The 21,233-nt window shown below is 36.4% G+C and overlaps 1 protein-coding gene across 22 annotated transcripts in view; it reads right to left on the bottom strand.

The window, feature by feature from the left end:
• Positions 1–21,233, bottom strand: part of ATF7IP (activating transcription factor 7 interacting protein) — an 83,519-nt gene that overhangs the window by 23,281 nt on the left and 39,005 nt on the right. For 12 of the 22 annotated variants that reach the window (XM_040060955.2, XM_040060959.2, XM_040060962.1 and 9 more), the window contains exons 3-11: positions 18,304–18,381; positions 16,152–16,297; positions 14,894–15,031; positions 13,719–13,784; positions 13,118–13,191; positions 12,526–12,614; positions 10,587–11,225; positions 9,020–9,087; positions 1,406–7,596 (exon numbers count right to left, since the gene is read on the bottom strand). In XM_040060955.2, the coding sequence (XP_039916889.1) occupies positions 6,151–7,596; positions 9,020–9,087; positions 10,587–11,225; positions 12,526–12,614; positions 13,118–13,191; positions 13,719–13,784; positions 14,894–15,031; positions 16,152–16,297; positions 18,304–18,381 (2,744 nt within the window). In that variant the 3' untranslated portion in view covers positions 1,406–6,150. Of the gene's footprint in view, positions 1–1,405; positions 7,597–9,019; positions 9,088–10,586; positions 11,226–12,525; positions 12,615–13,117; positions 13,192–13,718; positions 13,785–14,893; positions 15,032–16,151; positions 16,298–18,303; positions 18,382–21,233 lie in introns of those variants that run through there. The other 10 variants (XM_040060971.2, XM_040060975.2, XM_040060966.2 and 7 more) reach the window with 2 other exon arrangements.

Consider the following 21,233-nt stretch of genomic DNA (forward strand, 5'->3'; position numbering starts at 1 on the left):
AATATTTCATTCTGAGTCACCTGTATACAAAATTACAAAATTTAAGCAGTTGTGAAAACTACTTTTTTTATACATTTTTGAGCATACTTCAGTCGCAGCCTGTTTCAGTGTCAGATTTATCACTCCTCAACTGTTTCAGTGTCAGATTTATCACTCCTCAACTGTTTTTTCCAATGCAGTAGCTCCCACAAAATTGAAGTAATTATTCCAGCCTTACAAAGTTGTCACAAAAATCTACTCAATCACGTACCAAATATATTTGTCATCTCTTACCAAGATAAAAAGGAAAATGATAATGTAATAAAGGAAGCAGTTTACAAAGATGGAAGTTTACACAAAATTTCACAGTGCTGCAATACACATTTTGATAGTGTGTGGTTGCATATTTGTGTAATACTTAAAAATGCTTTTAACAGACACTTTAGATATTGCATTCACATGATCGCTCCATTCCCCTTACCCTTAACTGGTACTGTGCAACACTTCCTACAGAACAAGAACAATGCAAGCATGGAAAAAATTAATAACCACTTACAGCAACCCCTAAGTATTATATGCCCTCTCATTCCTTTGGTGCAAAGAGCACAAGAACACAAATAAGAGATTGGTTGCCAGAAGAGCTGGTTTTAGATGCTAGTAATCCTAGTCCCGGTTAGAAGTTACAAAGAAACACTTGCCACAATGCTCTAAGTGATTTTTATAGCTGTGATTCTCCTTTTCCATCATCAGAAAGTCAAAAGGGTATATAATAAACACAAACATACATGCACGCACACATACCTCTTTACTGGTTCTTACTCTTTGAAGGTGAAACATCTACTGTATTTCCCCAAGACTCACTGACTCTTTCCCAACAAATCATGTGGGATGGCCATCTCACTGAACAGTAAATATATTCATAGTACTTTTCAGATTAGTTTACTGCAGCTTTTAAAAGCTATTATCCATGCCTGGAGAAATGGGATAATCCATGAAATTGTTTTAATATCTCTCTCTCAAATTTTTTGGCCTCAAATTATAAATTTGAGCTTACAATATACAGGTATACTTACTCATTACAAGCTGTTCTCAGTAGCTGGCGGTAGTTTAAGTAACACAGATACAGTCGCAGCAGGGAAAGACAATCGCTTTAGAAGTCACATGAGAATGGATTCACTTTAACTGTGTTCCTTTAAACAGCCATCCAATTCAGTTACATAATGTCCTGCTAACAACTTTATAATTTAGGTCTCTAATTAGTTTCAGGCAAAGGTTCCACCTCACATAGGAGAGCTAGTGGCTCTAGCTAGACATAGCCCAAACATAACCCCAGGGTCAGAGACAAAAGTCAAGCAGCCCATTTTACATATATAACTATATATGTTTATTTTGAGTGACAAAACCATGAAATGCAAGGAAACATATTAATCAATAATGCTTCAACAACACAGAATTAATAGCCGCTTATAAATAGTAAGCTGACATATCCACTATGCTCACATTATTTCCCAACAGACACTCAAAGTTTTTACACATTGCAGAGTAAAGAGATAGGAGTTATAAATGTACTTTATTAATGCTTTACCACAGTAATTTCCAACAGTCAGTAAAATAGCTTAAATTGAACTGTAGCTCAACCAAAGAAATGAAGATATGTCAGAAACAATAGGAAATGAGTAAGACAGTGGTAGACTTTTATTTAATAAACTAATAGTAGCTGCAAAGTGAAATGCACAGATGAAATTTAGACTGAAGACTAGATCTACTCCTTAAGAGGACAAGGTGCACATGAAGCAGGAAACACGAAAAAAAAGACTATTCTCTTGACCTGGCTTTTTAATAAATATAATGTAAACATTCTAGAAGATTGACTTATGCTAGACATTTTCAACACATCATACCCTGTTAAAATTTGTTCACTGTTTATGTTAAAGTGTAACAAAACTGCTTTAATAGATTCTCTTAGTATACCATAGCTATATTAATATATTATATATATAAATCCTGTATCTATAACTGGGATTTGTACTAAAATACTTTAAAACCATTCTAAAGATTTGCTATATAATTAAAAATGCCTTTGACTCTGCAACAATAACATTTGCCCCGATACAGAAGAAATGCTTGTCATGTCTTCTTCAGAAACGCAACTCAAGGACCCAAGGCACTGGAACGGCCACTGGTAAAATGACTGGGACTGAGTAAGAGCCCTTAAATTTCTGTGTACACAGAAAAAAGGTGAAGATGAAAGACTAACACAAGTAGTAAGCTGTCCCCTTGCACATCCCTGCAGCCACTCCTTCTGGAGCAAGAAACAGAGAGAAAGGCTGAAAAGAAGAAACAGCCATACAGCAAAATCATACGCCCAAGCTGCATACTGAAAACTTTACTATACTGACCTAAACAGTAGCTACTGAAATGCTGTTCAGTTCAAGATAACCGGAGGTACTAGACTAAAACCACAACAAACCCAAGTACAAATTCAGTTCCAAAGTATCCTTCCAATGCCTTCAGGTATTTGACATTGAGCACAGTGAAGCTCTCCACATGGTACAGAGAAGGTGTATGTAAGCAAAGAAAATTTAACATGCTTTAAGATACCATGCCAGATTCATAAAAACAAAAAGTAATTAAGAGTGGCCCTTAAAGTAACAGCTGAGATTTCCAAACTTAACAGGAAAACACAGGGAAAATATATTCTATATTCACAACACTAGTACCAAAGCTGAATTATGAAAATGAGATGCAAAACTAAATTATGGAAGCATTATGTAAGGAACCAGTCATTAGCCACTGTTTTCAGGGTCATCTCCATCAAAGAAAATGGAATTTAATAGTATAACAGTCAGTATTAATTTAGTTGACTTAGACTAAGTGCTTGTTTTTGTGGGGTTTTGTTTTTTTGTTTTAGTGGTTTCTGGTGGGGGGGTTGTTTTGTTGGTTTTGCTTTTTAGGGATTTTTTTGCAACTGAATGAAACAGTCTTATTTTAGGAGAAGATCTAATTAGAAAAAACCAAGCATCATAAAAGATAATTTTCTTTCAAATAATATTTATTATATTTGGATTTTTAAAGTGAATTTTAATTGATGACTGGCGATTTTGCATTAAATTTGCAGCCTACGTATAAATCTAATTTAGAAAAACAATCTATACTTAAACTGCTAGTTCACCTAACAGGTTCACTTCTAGCAGAAAAATAATGGGAAACCCCCCCCCCCCAAACACTGTTATCCTGCTGTTTGAGGTTCTCTGCTGATACTGGAACTGAGTCCAATTCATGTCCATTTTAATAGAATTCATTATGTTCACACAGCACAACCATGTGTACATGTACTGCCACGAACAGCACTGACTTGAAATTTGACTCCCTCCTCCCCGTATCACTGTACTCAGCCAAAACTGACTTTACAAAAGCCATAAAATATGCATTTGGTTTACTTCAGTTTTTATAGAAATAAAATACATGTAGGAAATATTCATTTAACACTTCAGGTGGGAGGGGAAATAGGAGAAAGATTTTCTCAGTTCTGAAAGGTTATAAAGATGTTCTACTAATCAGAAATAATTCAAAATTTACCAGAAAGCTTAGTAAATAATAATCCCAGGTCTTGTGAAGCAATAATACTTACAGCCCAAACGAGGAATACTTTCTAATTAAAAAAAAAAAAAAAAAAAAATTCTCCCACACAAAACCCCTGAAGATAGTAATATTGCAGTCAGTAGCTTTGAAGTATCAGGTTCAAACTGAAGGTAGTAAGAGGACACTGTACAGTTGCTGCCAACAAAATGAGAATTTAACAAACGGGAATCGAAAAATACCCAATCATAAACCAACAGAACGGAAGTCAAGTTAGGAGCCAAATGATAATCAAAAAGAATGAGAGACAAGTCAATATTGGCCAAAAGAGTCCCTTTTTCTGTTTTAATCACCAACTAGATTTGCGTTAAGTATGAAGCCATCAGCAACTTGCTGTTGCACTAAGTCAGGCAAGATGCAGGTAGATGCAGAGCAGGGCATGTGCTCAGTATGACCACAGTATGCAGCAAGAGGGAACACAAGATCATCTCCTGGTAACACACTTCTCTTGTTTCTGGAGGATAAATGTCAATGCCAATATACTGGAAGAAGCAACTACCTGAGACAAAGGCACGAACATTTGGCGGGCAGGGGACAGTAATACATACCCCATTCTGGTGAAAGTTTAGAATAAATTTAGAAATAAATTTTGCCAGTTTTGCTGGATTATGAGTTCTATAAATCCCTAAAATTTGGAAATGTATGTTACCGTAAAATATCCTAGAATAAGTTACTGCACAGTCCTGTATTTTGAGAACCGTTTGCCCTTTATTTTTTATTTTTCCTTCTTGTCATTAGAAAGGATCACTTTTCTCTACTATCTCTAATTGATTTAGGCTTGACAAAATGATCCATGCCTTATTTCCTCTAGTCACTGATGTCATGAATTAATGCTCCTACTAAGGAAGTAGGACTGTAATTTCTATATTAACAATTACATCTGATCAACTATCTCAATCATAGATGAGTTTAAGATCACTGAAGAACTTTTAAAACCTTTTAGCCTTCATCATGATCCCTTAGAAAATGGAGCACTGTGTTGGTCTTACACTTTGGAAAATTGATGCAGTAAGTATGAATAATCTATACAAGGCCACAAAGGTAAATATTATCAGCCAAGATAAAAACTTCAAAATTCAGGCATCAAGTCCTCTGTACAGACTATAACAGTGTCTGTATCAATTATACACTATAACAGAGTGATTAAGTCTCATTCAAAATTTGAAAGCCTATGCCAGCAAGGAAGTTCTCCATGGTCAATTTGTCATTTCAGCTGGAATTTTTCTCTATTTTGTCCATTGTTCAGCAGCATCAATACTTCAAGTGAAGTCCTTACTGTGCTGAACTGTGAGTGTGAAGTGCATGTGTGTATACACATTTGAAAAGGACAAAGCAATTTCCATTACACTGTTAATATAATGGAAAACAGTTCTAAATGCTACACTGTTTCTTCTTCCAAAGTGGACCAACCGTAATCTGTGATTCTATTACCAGTTTTCTATTTTTATTTACAGGAACATCTTTTGTCAGAATCCATGATGAAAATTATTCACATCCACTATGCTGAGAATTTCTAACTCGTAACAATCTATGGAAAAGATGACAGGACCAGTTTACTAATCTTAAGAAGTTAAAACCAAAAATAATATTTGGACAGGGTTCAGTGGGGAAGAACAAGATGTACTTCTTGCAAATTATATATACTGACAAAGACTAGAGTGCAAAGATAATGTGACATGTAATGAAGGGGGTTGGTGATAGAAAATACAAAAAAAACCCTCTCACAAGTTAGGCACAGAGACAAAACAAACACTAATTGCCTCCCACTTAAGCAAGAAATTGCTTTCAGCTCTTTTGAGAATGTTTTCCCCATTTCAGACACAACTGAAGAGATCCCAATTTTAATACTACACGTATCAATAGTGCCCCCAGAGAACAGAATGACTGGAATCTTAAGCCAGAATTATTAAATAGGAAAAGGAAAGACCTGCAATGCAAATCCTCAGCTCACAGAGAAAAATCAATTTAGAAGAAGGCTTAAAAATTAAGAAAATAACGGCACAGTCCTCTGGTAGGTCTGATATCAATTTGAACAGAGGGTGACAGTGGTTAAGGAATTCCAGGTGTTTACATGTGTATGTATATATTTGTAGTGCATCTGTGTCTATTTCATTCAGCTCCTATTTTCTTGGTGCTCTTCAGTAATCAAGTATTTGATGTGTAAGATGCTACATTTGTGCCAGTAGGCACAAAATGGTATGATAAACAGCACTCTTCACAAAATATAAAAGCCACACTCTTAGTGAAGAGAACATATCTTCAGCTAAGTGGAAATCAATATCTCAATTTAATGTTTTTTAAATTGCTCTACTCAGCCACTTGGAAGAGTCCCAGCTGCCACAAGAAGTCATATAAACTTCAAGCCCTGCTCCGTTTAAATTTCTGCTCCATGCTCACATCTTGAGTGTGAACAAGATACTCCTTGCTAAACCAGACCATAAGAAATTTCCTTAATAGACCAAGTAAAAAAACCAAATCTGATAATTTTTCCATTTTAGCAATTCGTCTGAAATCAGTTCTATTACAAAAGCATCAAGTCATTGGTTCTTGTTTTACCACACGCTTTATAAAGTCAGGTTTGCTACAACAGCCTTGAAGGGAACTGGCAGTTTGGCTCCCACTGGTGGTGTCCCTGGGGAGAAACACCTTGGAGGAGCTGCGATTCAACAGGACCGGGCTTTTGCAATTCACAGCTGGGTGTCCCTCAGGGACTAAAGCCACAGAGTTAGTGCCAGGTGGCACCACAGATTTTGTTGGGAATAAAATTTTGTTTTGTTCTAGAAAAATACATTTTACAGAAGAGGTGGATGCACCAGGTACTGATTCTTTTATCACTTCATTTGGGATCTTGGTATACCGATAATTGGGGGCATTATTTTCCATTATATCTGACCAAGCCCTGTAGCAAACCTCTGTAGATCCCCAGTAGTGCCTAACAGCAGACTCAGAGCGATGGCCTGTCACTGCCATTATTTCCCTAGGCCCCAGTCCTGCTTCACAGAGTAGCTGGATGGTGGTAGTTCGGAGAGAATGATTGGTGTACCGCTGAGAGAGCTTGGCTGCCACACTTATCCTGGGCATCATGGTACCCAGGTAGTTCACACCCATTGGTTCCCTTTTGTACCAGACAGGCTGTTCTTGCATTTGCTCTGACGTTAGCTTTAGAGGGTGCAGGTAAAAGGCAGGGGGCTCTGGAGGCAACTTGGACAAATAAAGTTCCAAGGAAAAAACAGGACAGTTTGGGTCCCCAGGCATATCATACATTTTACCCATTTTATGAGGATCTTCTCCATTTTTGCCTTTGCCAGGATATCTAAACATAGCGTATCGACGCCCGTTCTTGTCCTTCTCAACAACAAATGCATCTGGAGCCAGATCTCTTAGAATTTCCCTCCCTCGCTTGGCAAAATGCAACTGCAAATCAAACCACACCTTGTTGACGAGTGCCAGGGGACTGTGCAAACCCAGCACACCAGATTGTTTAATCTTATGCAAGTCCTCAGCAGCTATAGGGGGATGATGGTGAGTCTCATCCTTTCCCTGCATGCGCAGCATCTTCAGCACACTCACAAACACCATGTTTGCACTGGCAAACTCTTTGTCCTTCATTAAGCAAATCTGACGATTATAAGGTGGCATTTTGAGATGCCGGTTTAAGCCAGCACGCATTGACTTGTAGCTTGCCACACTGTAGGTATTTCCATCATGATTTCTTATTGTGTAATAAAACTCTCTTAAAATATCATTGAGTTCACTTACTGGGACCAATTCAAAGCTAGGATCCTTGCCATTTTTGGCCAGCCACTGTTTTAATAGGTTAGCTGCCCAGCCAGTCTGCTTGTAGGTGTTTTTGATGCTCTTAGCATCCTCTTCCTCTTCCTCCAAGCCAAAGAGGACATCCTCAGGGAAGTTAAAATTCATCTGTGCTCCTTCTATTGCTTCTTTATTTTCTGATGAAGTCTCTTCCTGTTTCAACTGCTTTTTGAAACAATTGATCAAAGTTGTACCATCAAGTATACCACAGGTATATGGCACACAGCGAACTACTTTCTGATCTGAGAGCTGTGAAGTGTGGAGTAATACATAGTATTCTGGATTTTACGTAACAAAAAGCAGGTGGCATTAACTGGATTTTTCAAATGAATGGCATGTCAATTCCATACCTCATGAGCCAATTAAAATGTATCAGGTCCTTTTTTTTAACCATGGCATTACACATGCTTTAACTGATTTCACAGAAAGCAAACGTAGAACATACATTACACAACAGAAGACTGAAAAACAGAAAACATCCTATGTCTTATTTCCCTCCTCCTAGCTCACCTTTCACTGCTAAATACCATTATCATACACAATCTGTTTTTCCTAACTTTTCCAGGTTTCAGGCTATAACTGAAGAAAAATTCCAAAATATGTGTTTTATACTGAAAATTAAACCCTTAAACTGTACTACTGTCATCCATTAGGGTACTGGGTTTCCAACATATCAAGTACTGACAAGGGTTTTTAACAGCTATAATCCACAGGTATCTTTGAATAATGAAGTTCCAAACAACCTTTCTTTATGAAATGCCTTAATAGAAAGAAAGAGTAAGGCACAGTTTATACTCTAAAATACTGGCTGCCTTTGCCAGACTACTTTCAGCAGGTGAAAACCAGAATATTGTCTAGTCTATTTTCTTCTTGCTTTGAAATCCAATTTAGATTAACTGAACCTTGAGACATTAATGAATTTGGAAATGTTGTCTAGAAGAAATTAATTTTATTCCCCTTAATAAAAGGACTTCTGGTTAACAGCAATAGTTAAGTATGAGGTGCTCTGTGAAACGTCTATAGACAGATAGAAAATAATTTATGAAGAATTTTAAATTCCACACTTTAAATTGCAAAGCAAATTCAACAAATTTTCGACAAGGATTCCAGAAATATTGCAAGTTATCCTTTGTCATGAAGTAGCTATTCCTGAAGAAGGTTTCTTTCCCTTTTTCTTCCCTCCCATGATATATGACAATCAAACATCAGAATTCCAATTTTAACTTCTGGATTAGTGTGGGAATGAGAGTACTGGAATAATTTATAAAATATTTATAGCTATACGTTCAAGCCATTCAGACAAAGATTGGGCAGTCTTTTTCGGGTATGCCAGATCTGTTTTAGCAGACAATTTTTACACTGCCTCTGATTTACCATCTTGTCTACCTACAAAAATCCCAACAGAAAACTTCTGAAAAATTATCAGAAGGTCATGCTGCAAGCAACAATGAATCAGAAGAAGAAAAATATAAACTGAGAAAAACTAGAACAAAAGAAACTATAAGTGTTTTATGATAATCAATAATGGTAATGAAAATCTCCTGTGGATTGTAACTAGAAATTTATATAGAAACAATCAACAGCCTACCTGTGATGTTCCCTCAGCAGGTCGCTTGTTTGCCGAAGTATCTGTTGGTGGCCTGCTTGTCTGGTTTTCTGAGGGGTCAAGAAATTGTTCATTTGCAGTATCTAATCAATACTAATTATTGCTACTCATTACCCCTATTTGAAGGCAACATTCAAAATTGTTTGAAATTAAACATTCAATATGTGACACATTTTACATTTAGCCCCAGTTTTCAATTTTAAGTATTTAAGTTTGATTAATGTGTTCCCTTCCTTGTAAGATTGACAGTATATTAAAAGCATTTTATGAGCAATTTCCTTGCCTGAGCACAAATTATAACTCCAAGATCTCCTCCTTCTGTATGCATCGTGATACGCTATTCAACTGAAAATTAATAAAATTATTAAATATTTCCATGCAAAGAAAAGACCTGACTGAAAAAAGTATGGTTAAACAGACTGCAAAATATATAACAGAGAAAGAGAGAGACTAAGTACCTTAAGTAGCTCAGCCAAACATTAAACTAGCAAGTTTAAGAAGCTGTTTTAATATTTGATGTAAATATATAAATTCAAATGCTGTTCTCATTCCTTTTCATTTTAACAAGAGTTTATCAGTACCAGTGCTGGCCCAAATCAGTGTTTCAATTCTGGTGAGAAAACTACTAGGGTATAAAGTAAGTCTATGGAAACTGCATAAAATGAGATATTCTTTGGACACATAGGTCCTCCCTTTTGTCACTGTATCTCATCAGTCAAAACCCTTTTTTTATGTTGTCTTAAACCACTTCTATTTGTTTTAGAGCTAAGAGTCAATATAAAATATAAATGTTTAACTCTACAGAGCACATATTTTAGCATAGGTAACTTAGATACTGGAAAATGAAACTAGTTCTGATGTTGAGTTCCTTTTAACATTATATTGTGACAATGAGGGACTTGATACAACTCCAACACACTTACAAATCTTGAAGACCTCTTATAAAAAAAATTCAAGGTATGTAAAATCACAAGTGCAGACAAGCATCAGGGCAGGACCAAAGATTGAGAAAAAAATATCTTAAAAGAATTAATCTAATTATTGCTATTTGAACATTTATTTTGTTTAGAGACTTTATTTAAATACTGTAAGTGTACTCCTTTGGAACTAGGTTTGTATTCAGTTGGTTTTTTCTCCCATTTTGTTTACTTTTAAGTGCTGTGAAAATTAAGTTACAATTATACTTTCAGTATGCCTTTGCTTAGAAAGGTAGTTCATATTATTCTGAGAGGCTGTATTAAAAATAAATACCAAGTTCTTAATGACAGGAGTTTCTGACTTCATGCTAGGAATTATATAAATCAAATTCCAAATAAAACAAAGCTTACAAAACCACACTGCTGACTCCAAGGGGAGTTTATTTTCAACAATGTCTGAAACAGATATGTCATAGAGATTATTTTGATCTTGAAAATTTCAACAGAAAGGCAACCCAGAAGAACCATCTCTGTAAAACACATTAAAAAACTCTTTTCCACAGAGCGCAGTTTTCTGTTTCCCTCTGACCACTATCTTCCTCTGCCAGTGTCAACATTCAAGCGTGACTTACCTATCTTGGGTGCTGCAATGGTGGGTGGATCAGTAGGAGCTGTATTACTAAAAGCAGAGAGAGGAATCTTCATCTGTAGGGGTGCTCGACTGGTGGTTGCATTATAAAGTCCTGGAGTACCCACTGTGGGCAAAGAAGTCCTTGTGGTCTGAGGAACAGGATGTGTAGTAGGAACAGCCTGTACCGCCAACGTTGTGCCTATTGACCCAGCACCAGCCGTAGAGCTCCGCTGAATACCAGGACTGGGTACATGTGGGATGTTATTTGGTTTAGTTGTGTTAGTTGATGCCAAAGACACTGTAGTTTTTGTAAGACTACCAACTGTAGACGAGTTTTGTACAGATATAAATTCAACGTTGCCTGACTGCTGGTTAGAGACCAAAGTCCCTGGGTGGCTTTGCAGAAGCTGAGTCTGGGATGACACTGCCACAGGTACATGCAGGATTACAGGCAAAGACTGCAATGAGACAGACACTGACTGAGTGCTGCCAGTGGGCACTTGGTTAGTGCCTACAACTGTAGCCGTGTTAGCTGTGGGAAGCACTGCTGTCGTCAAAGAGCTGGTGGAGGACACTGGAGTCTGAAGCTTAGGATGTCCACTGACAACTGCTGGAGGAGTAGCAAGACTGGAAGCAGGCACTACACATAATTAAAAAAAAAAAAAAAAAAAAAAAAAGGCACTTGAATCAAGTCGGAAGTTTCACTGCAATGCAACAAATGGAAACGATTCATGATGAGGGCAGTGAGTCACTGGAACTGGTTGTCCAGAGTGACTGTGAACGCCCTATCATTAAAAGTGTTCAACGCCAGGCTAGACAGGCTGGTTGCTTTGAGCAACTCAATCTTATGAAAGATGCCTTGGCCCATGGTGGCTGGGTTGGACTAGATGATCTTTAAAGGTTCCTTCCAACCCAAATAATTATATGATTTGATGAGAAATGTAGTGTAAAATTACTTCTTTTTGCCAATAAAGGGTATAGGTACTATTTTTCTGCTGTACATTCTGATATTCAATGGCCTGGTTAAAGATACAGTCAATACTGCATTTCTGTTTATAAGAAAAGTCAGAAAAAAAAGATGTATAGAGAATTATGACACAGGCTTCAAGAAAGCTCCAAGGTCGAACTGTTAAAAACACAAAATACAGCATTTTAAAGATCCATTACAGAAATGGCAGAGCAACTGGTGCTTCACAAAACACAAGAAAACAAAAACTATGTCAGTTATGACTAACTTGCCTTATATAGGTAGGACCTTGTATCCAGAAGGTTCTACCAAAACCAAGTATTAATGGGTCAGAGAAGATATTAACTTTCATGAAACAAAATTTCAGGATTAATTCTAATGATCAGAAGCAAAATACACTACTGAAAGCCAGTACATGCAAACTATAAGATAACCCTGTGGGAAAGATTCAGTATGCAGTATTAAACGAACTTTTTACAACCAAGCACAGTGAGACTATAATGACTAAATCAATGGTGAGTTTGAATATATATTCCTTATAAAATTTTAATCGAGAAATTCCATTTTTCAACATGACTCCTTTAAGAAATGGGGTTTATAATTGCTGTTTAGTTTCCCACTCAATTTCTACAGTCATTAGGTAGAAGAAAGGCTATCATCAGCATCCTATTATGATCAAGTACAATAAGAGGCCTGAGATGTTTCAGTTCTTGGCAGCCAATTTTGCTGCCATACCCAGCATGCAGTCTCCTGAAGTTAACCCAAGTTCTGCTTGGCCAAATCAACACATTTCTTCCCATATGTGGTAAGCACACTACACAAATATAAACTGGGAATGCGCTTGAGAACTAAAAATGATTTTTCATGTCAGAAAAAAGGAGTAAAATCAGTTTTGCTCTGTTTAGTTACTTCTTTAATGGAAAGCAACAAAACTTTTAAGAAATGTGTTTACATTCCATAGGGAGTTTCTTACCTGGATTCACAGGGGCTTGAAAAGTTGCTGGTGTGCTCTCTCCTACACTCCTCTTTGACTCCAACATTTGCCTCACTGTGCCAGCATTTCTAAGGAATGAAGTTTGAGTTGAGATTTCTCTCAATAAGCCATATAAGGTGTTTTTATAAACAGTACAATGGTGAAAAAGCCCCTAATTTTACAGCTGTTCCTTTCTTTGAGATTTTCTTTTCTAAATCCATTTTTTACTTCTCAGGCAAATTAACTTTGGATAGCGCCCTAATAAAAAGAAGTACAGAATTATTTATAAATTTTTGCGTCCTTGCACCAAGCTTGTCTTGCACCATGAGAATTTTCCTGTTCTTAAAATTAAACTTCCACTATTACCTATAATTTTTTAAACACTGAAACTGATGCTAAATAACATCTAAATTTAACCAAGAACGGGTTCAATTCTGTCAACTTATGGCTACTATAAAAGCAAATCAAATTTTGCAAGTGAAGAGCAATGAAGGAAAAGGAAGAAGACTTTAATTATAAAAAAGGAAATACAGAGATTATCTGGGGTCCTATTGTAAGTTTTAACACAGTCCCAGTGATGTGCTTCACTTACCGATAAGTGGCATTGTTTACATTTGCAGTGTCAGATGCTGCTTTCCCTGGAGACACAGGTGCATTTGCCACATTCTACAAAGGATATGAAAGAGAGAGAGAGGCCATAACAAAACAACTCTAAGTCAGCTTGCAAACTTATGCTTTCATTGCATTTCATATCAATTCACTGCTGTGTGAGAGACTCATCTTCTGAAGTCAACACTGCAGAAGAATTTGACATATTTTACAGCTAGCCAAAATCTCCTTGGTTCAGCTGCTTCCCCCTCCTAATATCCTCTTTCCTCTTCACCTTCTCACCCCTCAGGATCAAGGTAGTGGGATGCACTTTTTATTTATACTGAACTCTTCATACTGAAATTAATTAGATTACATACAGCTTCAGGTGTTTTCACACTAAAAATGGCTAAAGAAGCTTCTGTACAAATCAGAATTATATAACAGGTGTTAAGACTTCTTTAACCAAACCAGACAAACCTGCCTTGTCAATGCCGTTAAATGAACAAGTCACATCTTTCTGCACGTAAGTTTTCTTTATTCTCCAACACAAGGTTTGGCCTACCTCAGAAAAAAACCCCAGAGCTCAACGAATCTAGTTTTACCTCCTGTCTCTTCTTCAAGTCCTCCTTGGCTGCTCCAACCCTCTTTGCCAATCTTGCAATTTTAGCCTAAACAGGAAGAAGATGAAGATAAATGAAAGCATAAATCCCCAAGAACCATGAAAGAAATTTTACAAACTAAAAGATATATGACTAAGACATCAAGTAAAAGGCTATTTTCCTATCAGGGAAATTATTCTTCCTTGGAACACAGTACAACTATGTTATTTTCAACTTTATTATAGCAGAAAGACAAATGTATGCATCACAATCAAGGTATCTTAGAGACAAATTTAATTATTTTCCTTCCTATTCACAACTGCACAAACTGAATCCATCTTGCATGTTCACACAATACTACATAAACGAAAGCCTAATATGATGTTACTGATTTGACACTAGTTGATGGCTAAAGATACTGATAAACAAGTGCATTGAAAGCATCTTAGAAAGCACTTAAAAAGTCAACATAAAATGTCTGCGGCAACAAGAGGAAAGACTTTTATAGTGGGAACTGATCTGACAAACTCCGTATTTCTTTTAATGAAAAAAGCAAAATGGCCTTATTGTTGGAATTTGTTATGAGATAAGCTTTTAATTGTCTATTCAGTTCAAAATTAGTTGTATTTTGTGATGTTCTTCATGTCACCACCATGCACATACTTTCTACAAAGAATGCAGGAAAGCATACAGCATTCAACATTTGTCTCCTTGCTAGAATATCAACTATTTACACTGTGGGGAAACAACATGTTATGTAGAATGCTCAAAGTCTAGTGCTACTGTCCTTTCCTTTCTGCATATTCCCATTTTTAAGCAAATTTCCAGCTTCATGAAGACTTCAGTACTTTCATACTTGGCTTTTTTTTTTTTTAATATCTAAATGGAACAGAATAGTGGAAAAGCAGCAATCTACTAACATCTAATGAATCAGTTTGCCAGATGGAAGATCCACTTCGAGGTTTCCGTATGATTAACTGGTTGCTTCCCTCCTTCTGAGTAGGACAAAAAGTTTTACAATTCAAAAGGAATATTAATATTTGCTGCTTCCCCCACCACCTCCTCCCCTTGCAGAGTCAAAATGGCTTCCCTACTGGCAATTGTAGGAACCTTACTACTAAATATTGAGTAAGTTAATTTTGCATTTGACCCTACTATGGAGATGAACACACACCCACCTGCATTTCAGTAAGCACAGTTTTATGCTTCTTGTTGCAATCTACTTTCTCCATTCGGGTTTTCAAGTCTGCCAGAGTCTTGTCAAATACCGCACACTGTAAAGCGTTAAGTTTTTCTTCTAACAGTCTCTGGATAATCTGCAAAATTGTTATATTAAAAAAAGCCAAAACAATGCAACCCCAAAATTTGGGGGACCATCCATAAAAATATTCCCAACTAACAAATACCTGCTATAAACAGAACAATGACAACTCTTGTGCCCTGTCAATCAAATAAATCTACAGTCAGCAATAAGCATTTAGTTGCACAGCTAAGTTTTTTACATCATTTTGGAAAATACAAATGGTTTACCATTAATTCAACAAATTCATTTCCTTGTAGTGTGATAAGGGTATAAAATCTTAATATATATATATAAAGAACTTTAATAATGGAAGATATTTTTGAAATGCAGTGCTTACACATATTAATTGGGACACTGGCATTCAAAGAACAGAAACTTAAGATATTCAACAAAACCTTTTTTCTGAGATGTAGCCTCCCCTAGCAAAAAGGCAGTGTTGCCTTTCTTGAAAAAGCTAAAAAATGTAAGAAGACTAGTTTTCACGAAGTTTACTTGATAAAAATTATTATTTAATGTTTTTCTCCCTTCTATACCTACTGCAGTGTAAAACGTTTTCTTAGGAAACAAAAATATATAAGCAACTAATGTGGTACAGCTTTTGCCATCCTAAATTAATGAAGTTACAACACATACTAGCTAACAAAGTAATGGAAGAACAGCAGAATTTTCTTCAAGACCATAGGTTCCTTATACAGCAATAATGCAACCAGGCTATTAACAGCTCAACAAAAATGTGCAAAATGCCAGGTTGATTGCACTCTTGTTTGGAAACTGCCTTTTTTTAAAAGCTAGGCACACAATAAAGTGCATCACATATAAACTTCATCACGGTGAAATACATCCTTTACTAACATTTTCTGTCTATAGTCACATGAGACTAAGTATTATACATTTCAAATATAACTCCTGCAGAACAGTTTTCCAAAGGTATTTTGTCTCTTCTTAAAAGGTGGGCTACGTAGAACTTTATATGAATTAAGCACCTTTGTTGTTTGAATTACATGCAATGTTCAACCACATAAAAGAGAAAATGTTTGGGGACCCAGAGTGTATGCGGAAGGACTGCTAATGCAAAGATGGAACACAAGTGACAGGTGTGTGTATATGTTCTTTCCTCTGCACCTCTATTTTACCTTTTGTAATTTTAGGTCAACATCCTTTCTGGTTGTAATTTGTACTTGGAGTTCTGCTTCATAATCTTCTCCCATGTACCGACGATGTTTAGAATGAACACTGTCCATATCCTCAGATTTGGAACGCTTTCTCTTTGATGTTTCACCTGGAACAATTAGATACAACTGCTCATGAGAAACTCTTGAAAAAAAGGTATCTTCAGAATGCCATGATTACCATGAAGTTATTCTCAGAATAAGCTTTTTTCATTCTAAACCAGTAGGAATGCCTTTGGCAAAACATGCTTGATGACATCAAAGTACAAAACCAGTCCTTCTGGCATCTGTACATTACTGCCCTGTCAGTGATGTTCTGCTTTGTGATTCACCCAATCACTGCCCCAAATGCAAAATGGTTCTAGCACCACCATCCCCCTCTCCAGAATTTTCCACCCGTTCTTCCTGCTCCTATCAACACCATCCTATAATGAAACATGGCCTCTGAGAATCAAAATAAAACCTTCTTCCAAAAAAGGAATCCTCTTCTCAGAATTCCAGCCCAATAAAACTACATCTCATTTAACTATACCAGCAATTAGATGTATTTACCTGCCATGAAGTTTTAACTTGTACCTCCAACACCTGACTGAAAAACCATTCAAACACTTTTTTCACTTCTTGGTTAAGAAGTGAAAATCTAACAAAAGAATAGGCTTAAAACAGAATTAGATTATAAAAGTCATTTTCATCACATTGATGAAGCACAAAAGAACCAAAGAGACCTCATTCACTCCTCCAATTCCTGGCACTGTGTCCAGAAGGTTCTTGAGGACAGGCAGGACATCTGCTTTTAAATAATCTTCAGATTATGTAACAAGGACCCAGGGAACTACAGGATTATCAGCCTTACCTCAGTCCCTGGGAACATGATGGAGCAAGTAAGTCTAGATAGAAATCATCTCTAAGCCTATTAAGAAGGTGGTGATGGGGAATAGAATAGATTTATTAAGGAGAAACCATTCATCATCAGCCTTCAACTGTGAGACCACTGGCTTGGTGAATGAGAGAACATCTTTAATAATACTTCTGACATCCAAACCATCTCTAAATTCTTGATGTACAGCCTTGATAACTGGACTCGCTCAACTGCTGGGCTCCAGGAACCATGATTACTGGCACACAGTCCCGCTGGAGCGCAGTAATGCACACCAGCAGATGCTACTGATACCAACATTAACCCTCCTCCTTCACGACCTAGATAACGGGGTAAGAGGATATCCACAGCAACTTGCAGGAGATACAAAACCAGAAGGAGTGATTTGTATACTCCTAAGTGGTTATACTGCCATTCAGAGTCACACTGACAAACTGGAGAAATGGGCAAAGAAGAAGTTTAAGAAAAGGAGATGCCCAAGTACTGCACTTGGGTAGCAATAAAACCATGTATTAGTACAGGCTGGGAATTCACTGGCTGGAAAACACCTTTTCAGAAAAGGCCCTGATGGTCTCCACATACATGAAGTTGAACATGGGCCAGGAACGTGCCCTGCTGGCAAAGAAGGCCAACAGCATTCTTGGCTGCCTGAGAATGAGTGCTGACTGCAGGTTGAGGGAGGCACTTACACCCCTCTAACCAAGGAATGCGAGGCTGAACCCTGAGTCTTTTGTCCAGTTTTGTCAGTTCAAAAAGAAAAAAGGAAGCATACTGGAGAGAGTGCAGTGTAAAGTCACCAAGATGTTTTAGAGATAGGAACATTCATCAAGAGCTGGAATTATTCAACTGGAGAAGGCCATTAGGGGAGATTTTATCATGTATGTGAATTACCTGAGAGGTGGAGAATGAACAAAGAGCAAGACTTAGTGACTAGCAGTGACAGGACAAGAGAAATGAATGTAAACTGAAACACAGGAATTCCCACTTAAACATTTTAAAACTCTTTTACTGTGAGGGTGGTGAAGGACTGGGATCAGAACACTGGAAATTTGTGGAATCTTCACCTATGGAAATACTCAAAACCTGTCAGGACATGGTTCTGGGAAAATTGCTTTCTAGCTTACCCAGTTTTTAACAGGGGCATTGGACTAGATAATCAAAAGTCCCTTCCAAACCTAGTGATTCTGTGCTTCTAACACATACAACCCAGTGAAACATAATGGTTTTAAATTTACATACTTTTCTCTATTTGGTTCTCTTCTTCTTTGTGGTTCTCTTCTTCTTTATCTTCACACTCCTTTTTTCTCTCCTCCTCTTCTATGAACAGAAGAAAAAAAAAAATCCATGCGACACTCAGATCTGCAAAAGTCTTGTAACAGTCCTATTTTGACTAATGAATTAAGAAAATCTATGAAAAGTGTGAGGGAAGGCAAGATAAATAAGTATGACAAAAAGAGAATGCAGATACGAAAAAAGTAAGTGGATACCCTCACAAGAAAAATTTGAACGATCATGCAACACATTAAGACTCACTTTTGAAGCTGCTTAGCATTTAAACTGGAATTACTGTAATTGTGAGGGTAACATGTCAGTTACCTCTAAAACAAAAGGATGTACTTTTAATGGAGCTAAAGTTTTCAAAAAGTTGTTTTAGCTTATTTTCCACTTAGGGAGAAAGTAAAAAAATTCAGTAATAAAATACTAGTATGTTTCTCTATTTACAATTGGCAACTTCAACCATTATCTTAACAGTAGGAAAGGCCTAGATTTAGGTTAACAAATATAATTTTAATTTGATGTTTCTTGCTAATACAAAGTACCACAATTTAGGACTAGTCATCTAAAATGATACAGTCCAGGAAATGCTTAAATAGAGAAAAATCTGAAGCCACCAAACACACAAAGACAAAAATGGTAGCACTTCCTGAAAAAAATTCACTATATGTTCCATAAGGTTCCATTATGTGTTTAATACATATGTGTATGAAACATGCTTCCATTATATGTTTCTGTGCTAGCTAGATACAACAGATAACTATTGCTTTTAAGATGACAGGAAAATCTCTCCAGAATATAACAGAGCAAGTAAGCACGGTTATGCACATCTTGATCTGTACACTTCTTTATTTTCCTATATTCATTTTTTTATTACAGTAGAGTTTAGTAGCTTTTCTACAGAAAGTTCTGGTAGCAAAGGTATGCTTGATGCTCTCTCAGGTCTCTCTTCTATTATGAAGAAAATGTAAATGATTTAAAACAATTTACCTAATAAATCAGAAAAAGGAAGAAGTCAATACACAACAACCTGGCATTATAAGATTTTTATTTTTTCTTATTACTGTAAAAAATAATATTCATAATGCAAATTCTTCAAGTATGATTTACTTTTAAGGTACTAAATTAGCATAATGCCTATGCCACCAACTTTTTAAGACTTATCTCTAAGCTTCATGTATTTAATTGCTATGAATAAAATAGGACTCATTTTCCTATGAACCTAAAGGAGAATTGCTAAGTTCGAGACAACTTTTTCCACAATTCAGAAATTTTAATATTCAGCTGCAAGACAGAAATATTCCATGGAAAGATATACATACCTAGAATGTCTTTAAAACATGTTATAAGCTTCAAAGCTAAGGGTTTTTTTCTGTTCTATATAGAGGAGCAGTAATTTCAGGGATGAGAAGGTCCTTTCTTTACTAACTTCCATTACCGTGAACAAATCTAGCTCATTTAACTAAAAGTGGTTTAAACACGATGCCCTGCTAAACTCCCCAGTTAAGGAGGAGAAAATTTCAGAACTGGCTATCAGCTTAGTTTTCACTGTAAAGCTGTGATCTCATTATCCTAATGCCAGACAGGCAGAAGCAATGAATGCAATTTAGTTGACCTCCTATGAGCTTGGTGCATCAAAATTTTCCTCAGTTTCTTTATCGCAATAATTTTTCAATTGCTTTCTTCAACTGCCATTTTATTAATGTTTCCTCAAAAGTACCTACTATAATCATGAAATATTTTTATTAAGTGATGAGTCAGTTATACCTTCTGATCAAATTATGAATTTTGTACTTGTGTCACCACTTTGTAGATAATCACAATGAGTTTCACCTGCCATGTTTGTTCCTCAGTCAATCAGCATTCTAAGTCTTCTCCAGTTTTTCATATCAGCAAACTGTCACCTCATTAGTTACCATTCATTTTAGGCAAATTATTAATTCTGTCACACAGCACAGTCTCTGGAACTCTGAATTTATTTTTTATTTTTCAGTTGATTATTTCCTCCACAAGGACTTTCCATTTTACTGTTTTATTTCCAGAAGGTCTTGGTAAGTAATCACTCGTGTTTGGGTGTCCTAGAGAATTCACAGCAGGGCTTCCTTGTCACATGCTTGTTTGCTTACACAAAAAGCTCCAAGGCTTTTTGATGTATCATCTTTCATTCCAAAAATCTGGGACAACATAGCTATTATAGTTACTAACTCCACTTGGGAAAGACATTCTCTTAATCTGTCCATTTGATTAAAGTCTTCCAGTGCCACTCTTTCACTGTTGTTCATCCATGTCTATCTTACTTCTTAACTGAGCAGTTTGCATCTGTTTCTCCAATATAGCATCTTGAAATGAGCTCCACATGGTCTCCACAACATAATTTTCACAGACTCTTTACAAAAGTTACTCTTTGTAAGGTAACTCTACCTGTTTTCTCATACAACTGTTTACTGCCTATGCAACATCTCTGCTATTATCTTTGTTGCTGGTTAAGGCAGAACATCACAGTCACTGATTTTCATTTCAAGAAGTCTCAGTTACAGCCACACAACTGTAAGAGTCATAAACTGTTATTAGCCAATAAATAAAACAACTATTCAAAAGAATTTGTCTTGTCACCAAAACGAAGAATCTGAAAAAGTATTGCTGGATACATTAATGTTAAACTTCTGCAAACTCTAGTCCAATATTTGACATTCACTTCCATCTTTTTGCTCCGTAGCAAATTACTCTGTGACCCAAATGTTTTCTTATTGAGTAAGACAAAAAAAGTAAATCTGATGGATTCAATGAGAGAACCCTTAAACTGCAGTGAGAACCAAGATAACCAATTTATTTGTAATGTTCATTTCATAAAAGAGACTCGTAATACTGTAATTTTGACACAACTACACAACAAC

This window comes from Hirundo rustica, chromosome 4 (assembly GCF_015227805.2).
Source record: "Hirundo rustica isolate bHirRus1 chromosome 4, bHirRus1.pri.v3, whole genome shotgun sequence".
NCBI classification, from domain to species: Eukaryota; Metazoa; Chordata; class Aves; order Passeriformes; family Hirundinidae; genus Hirundo; species Hirundo rustica.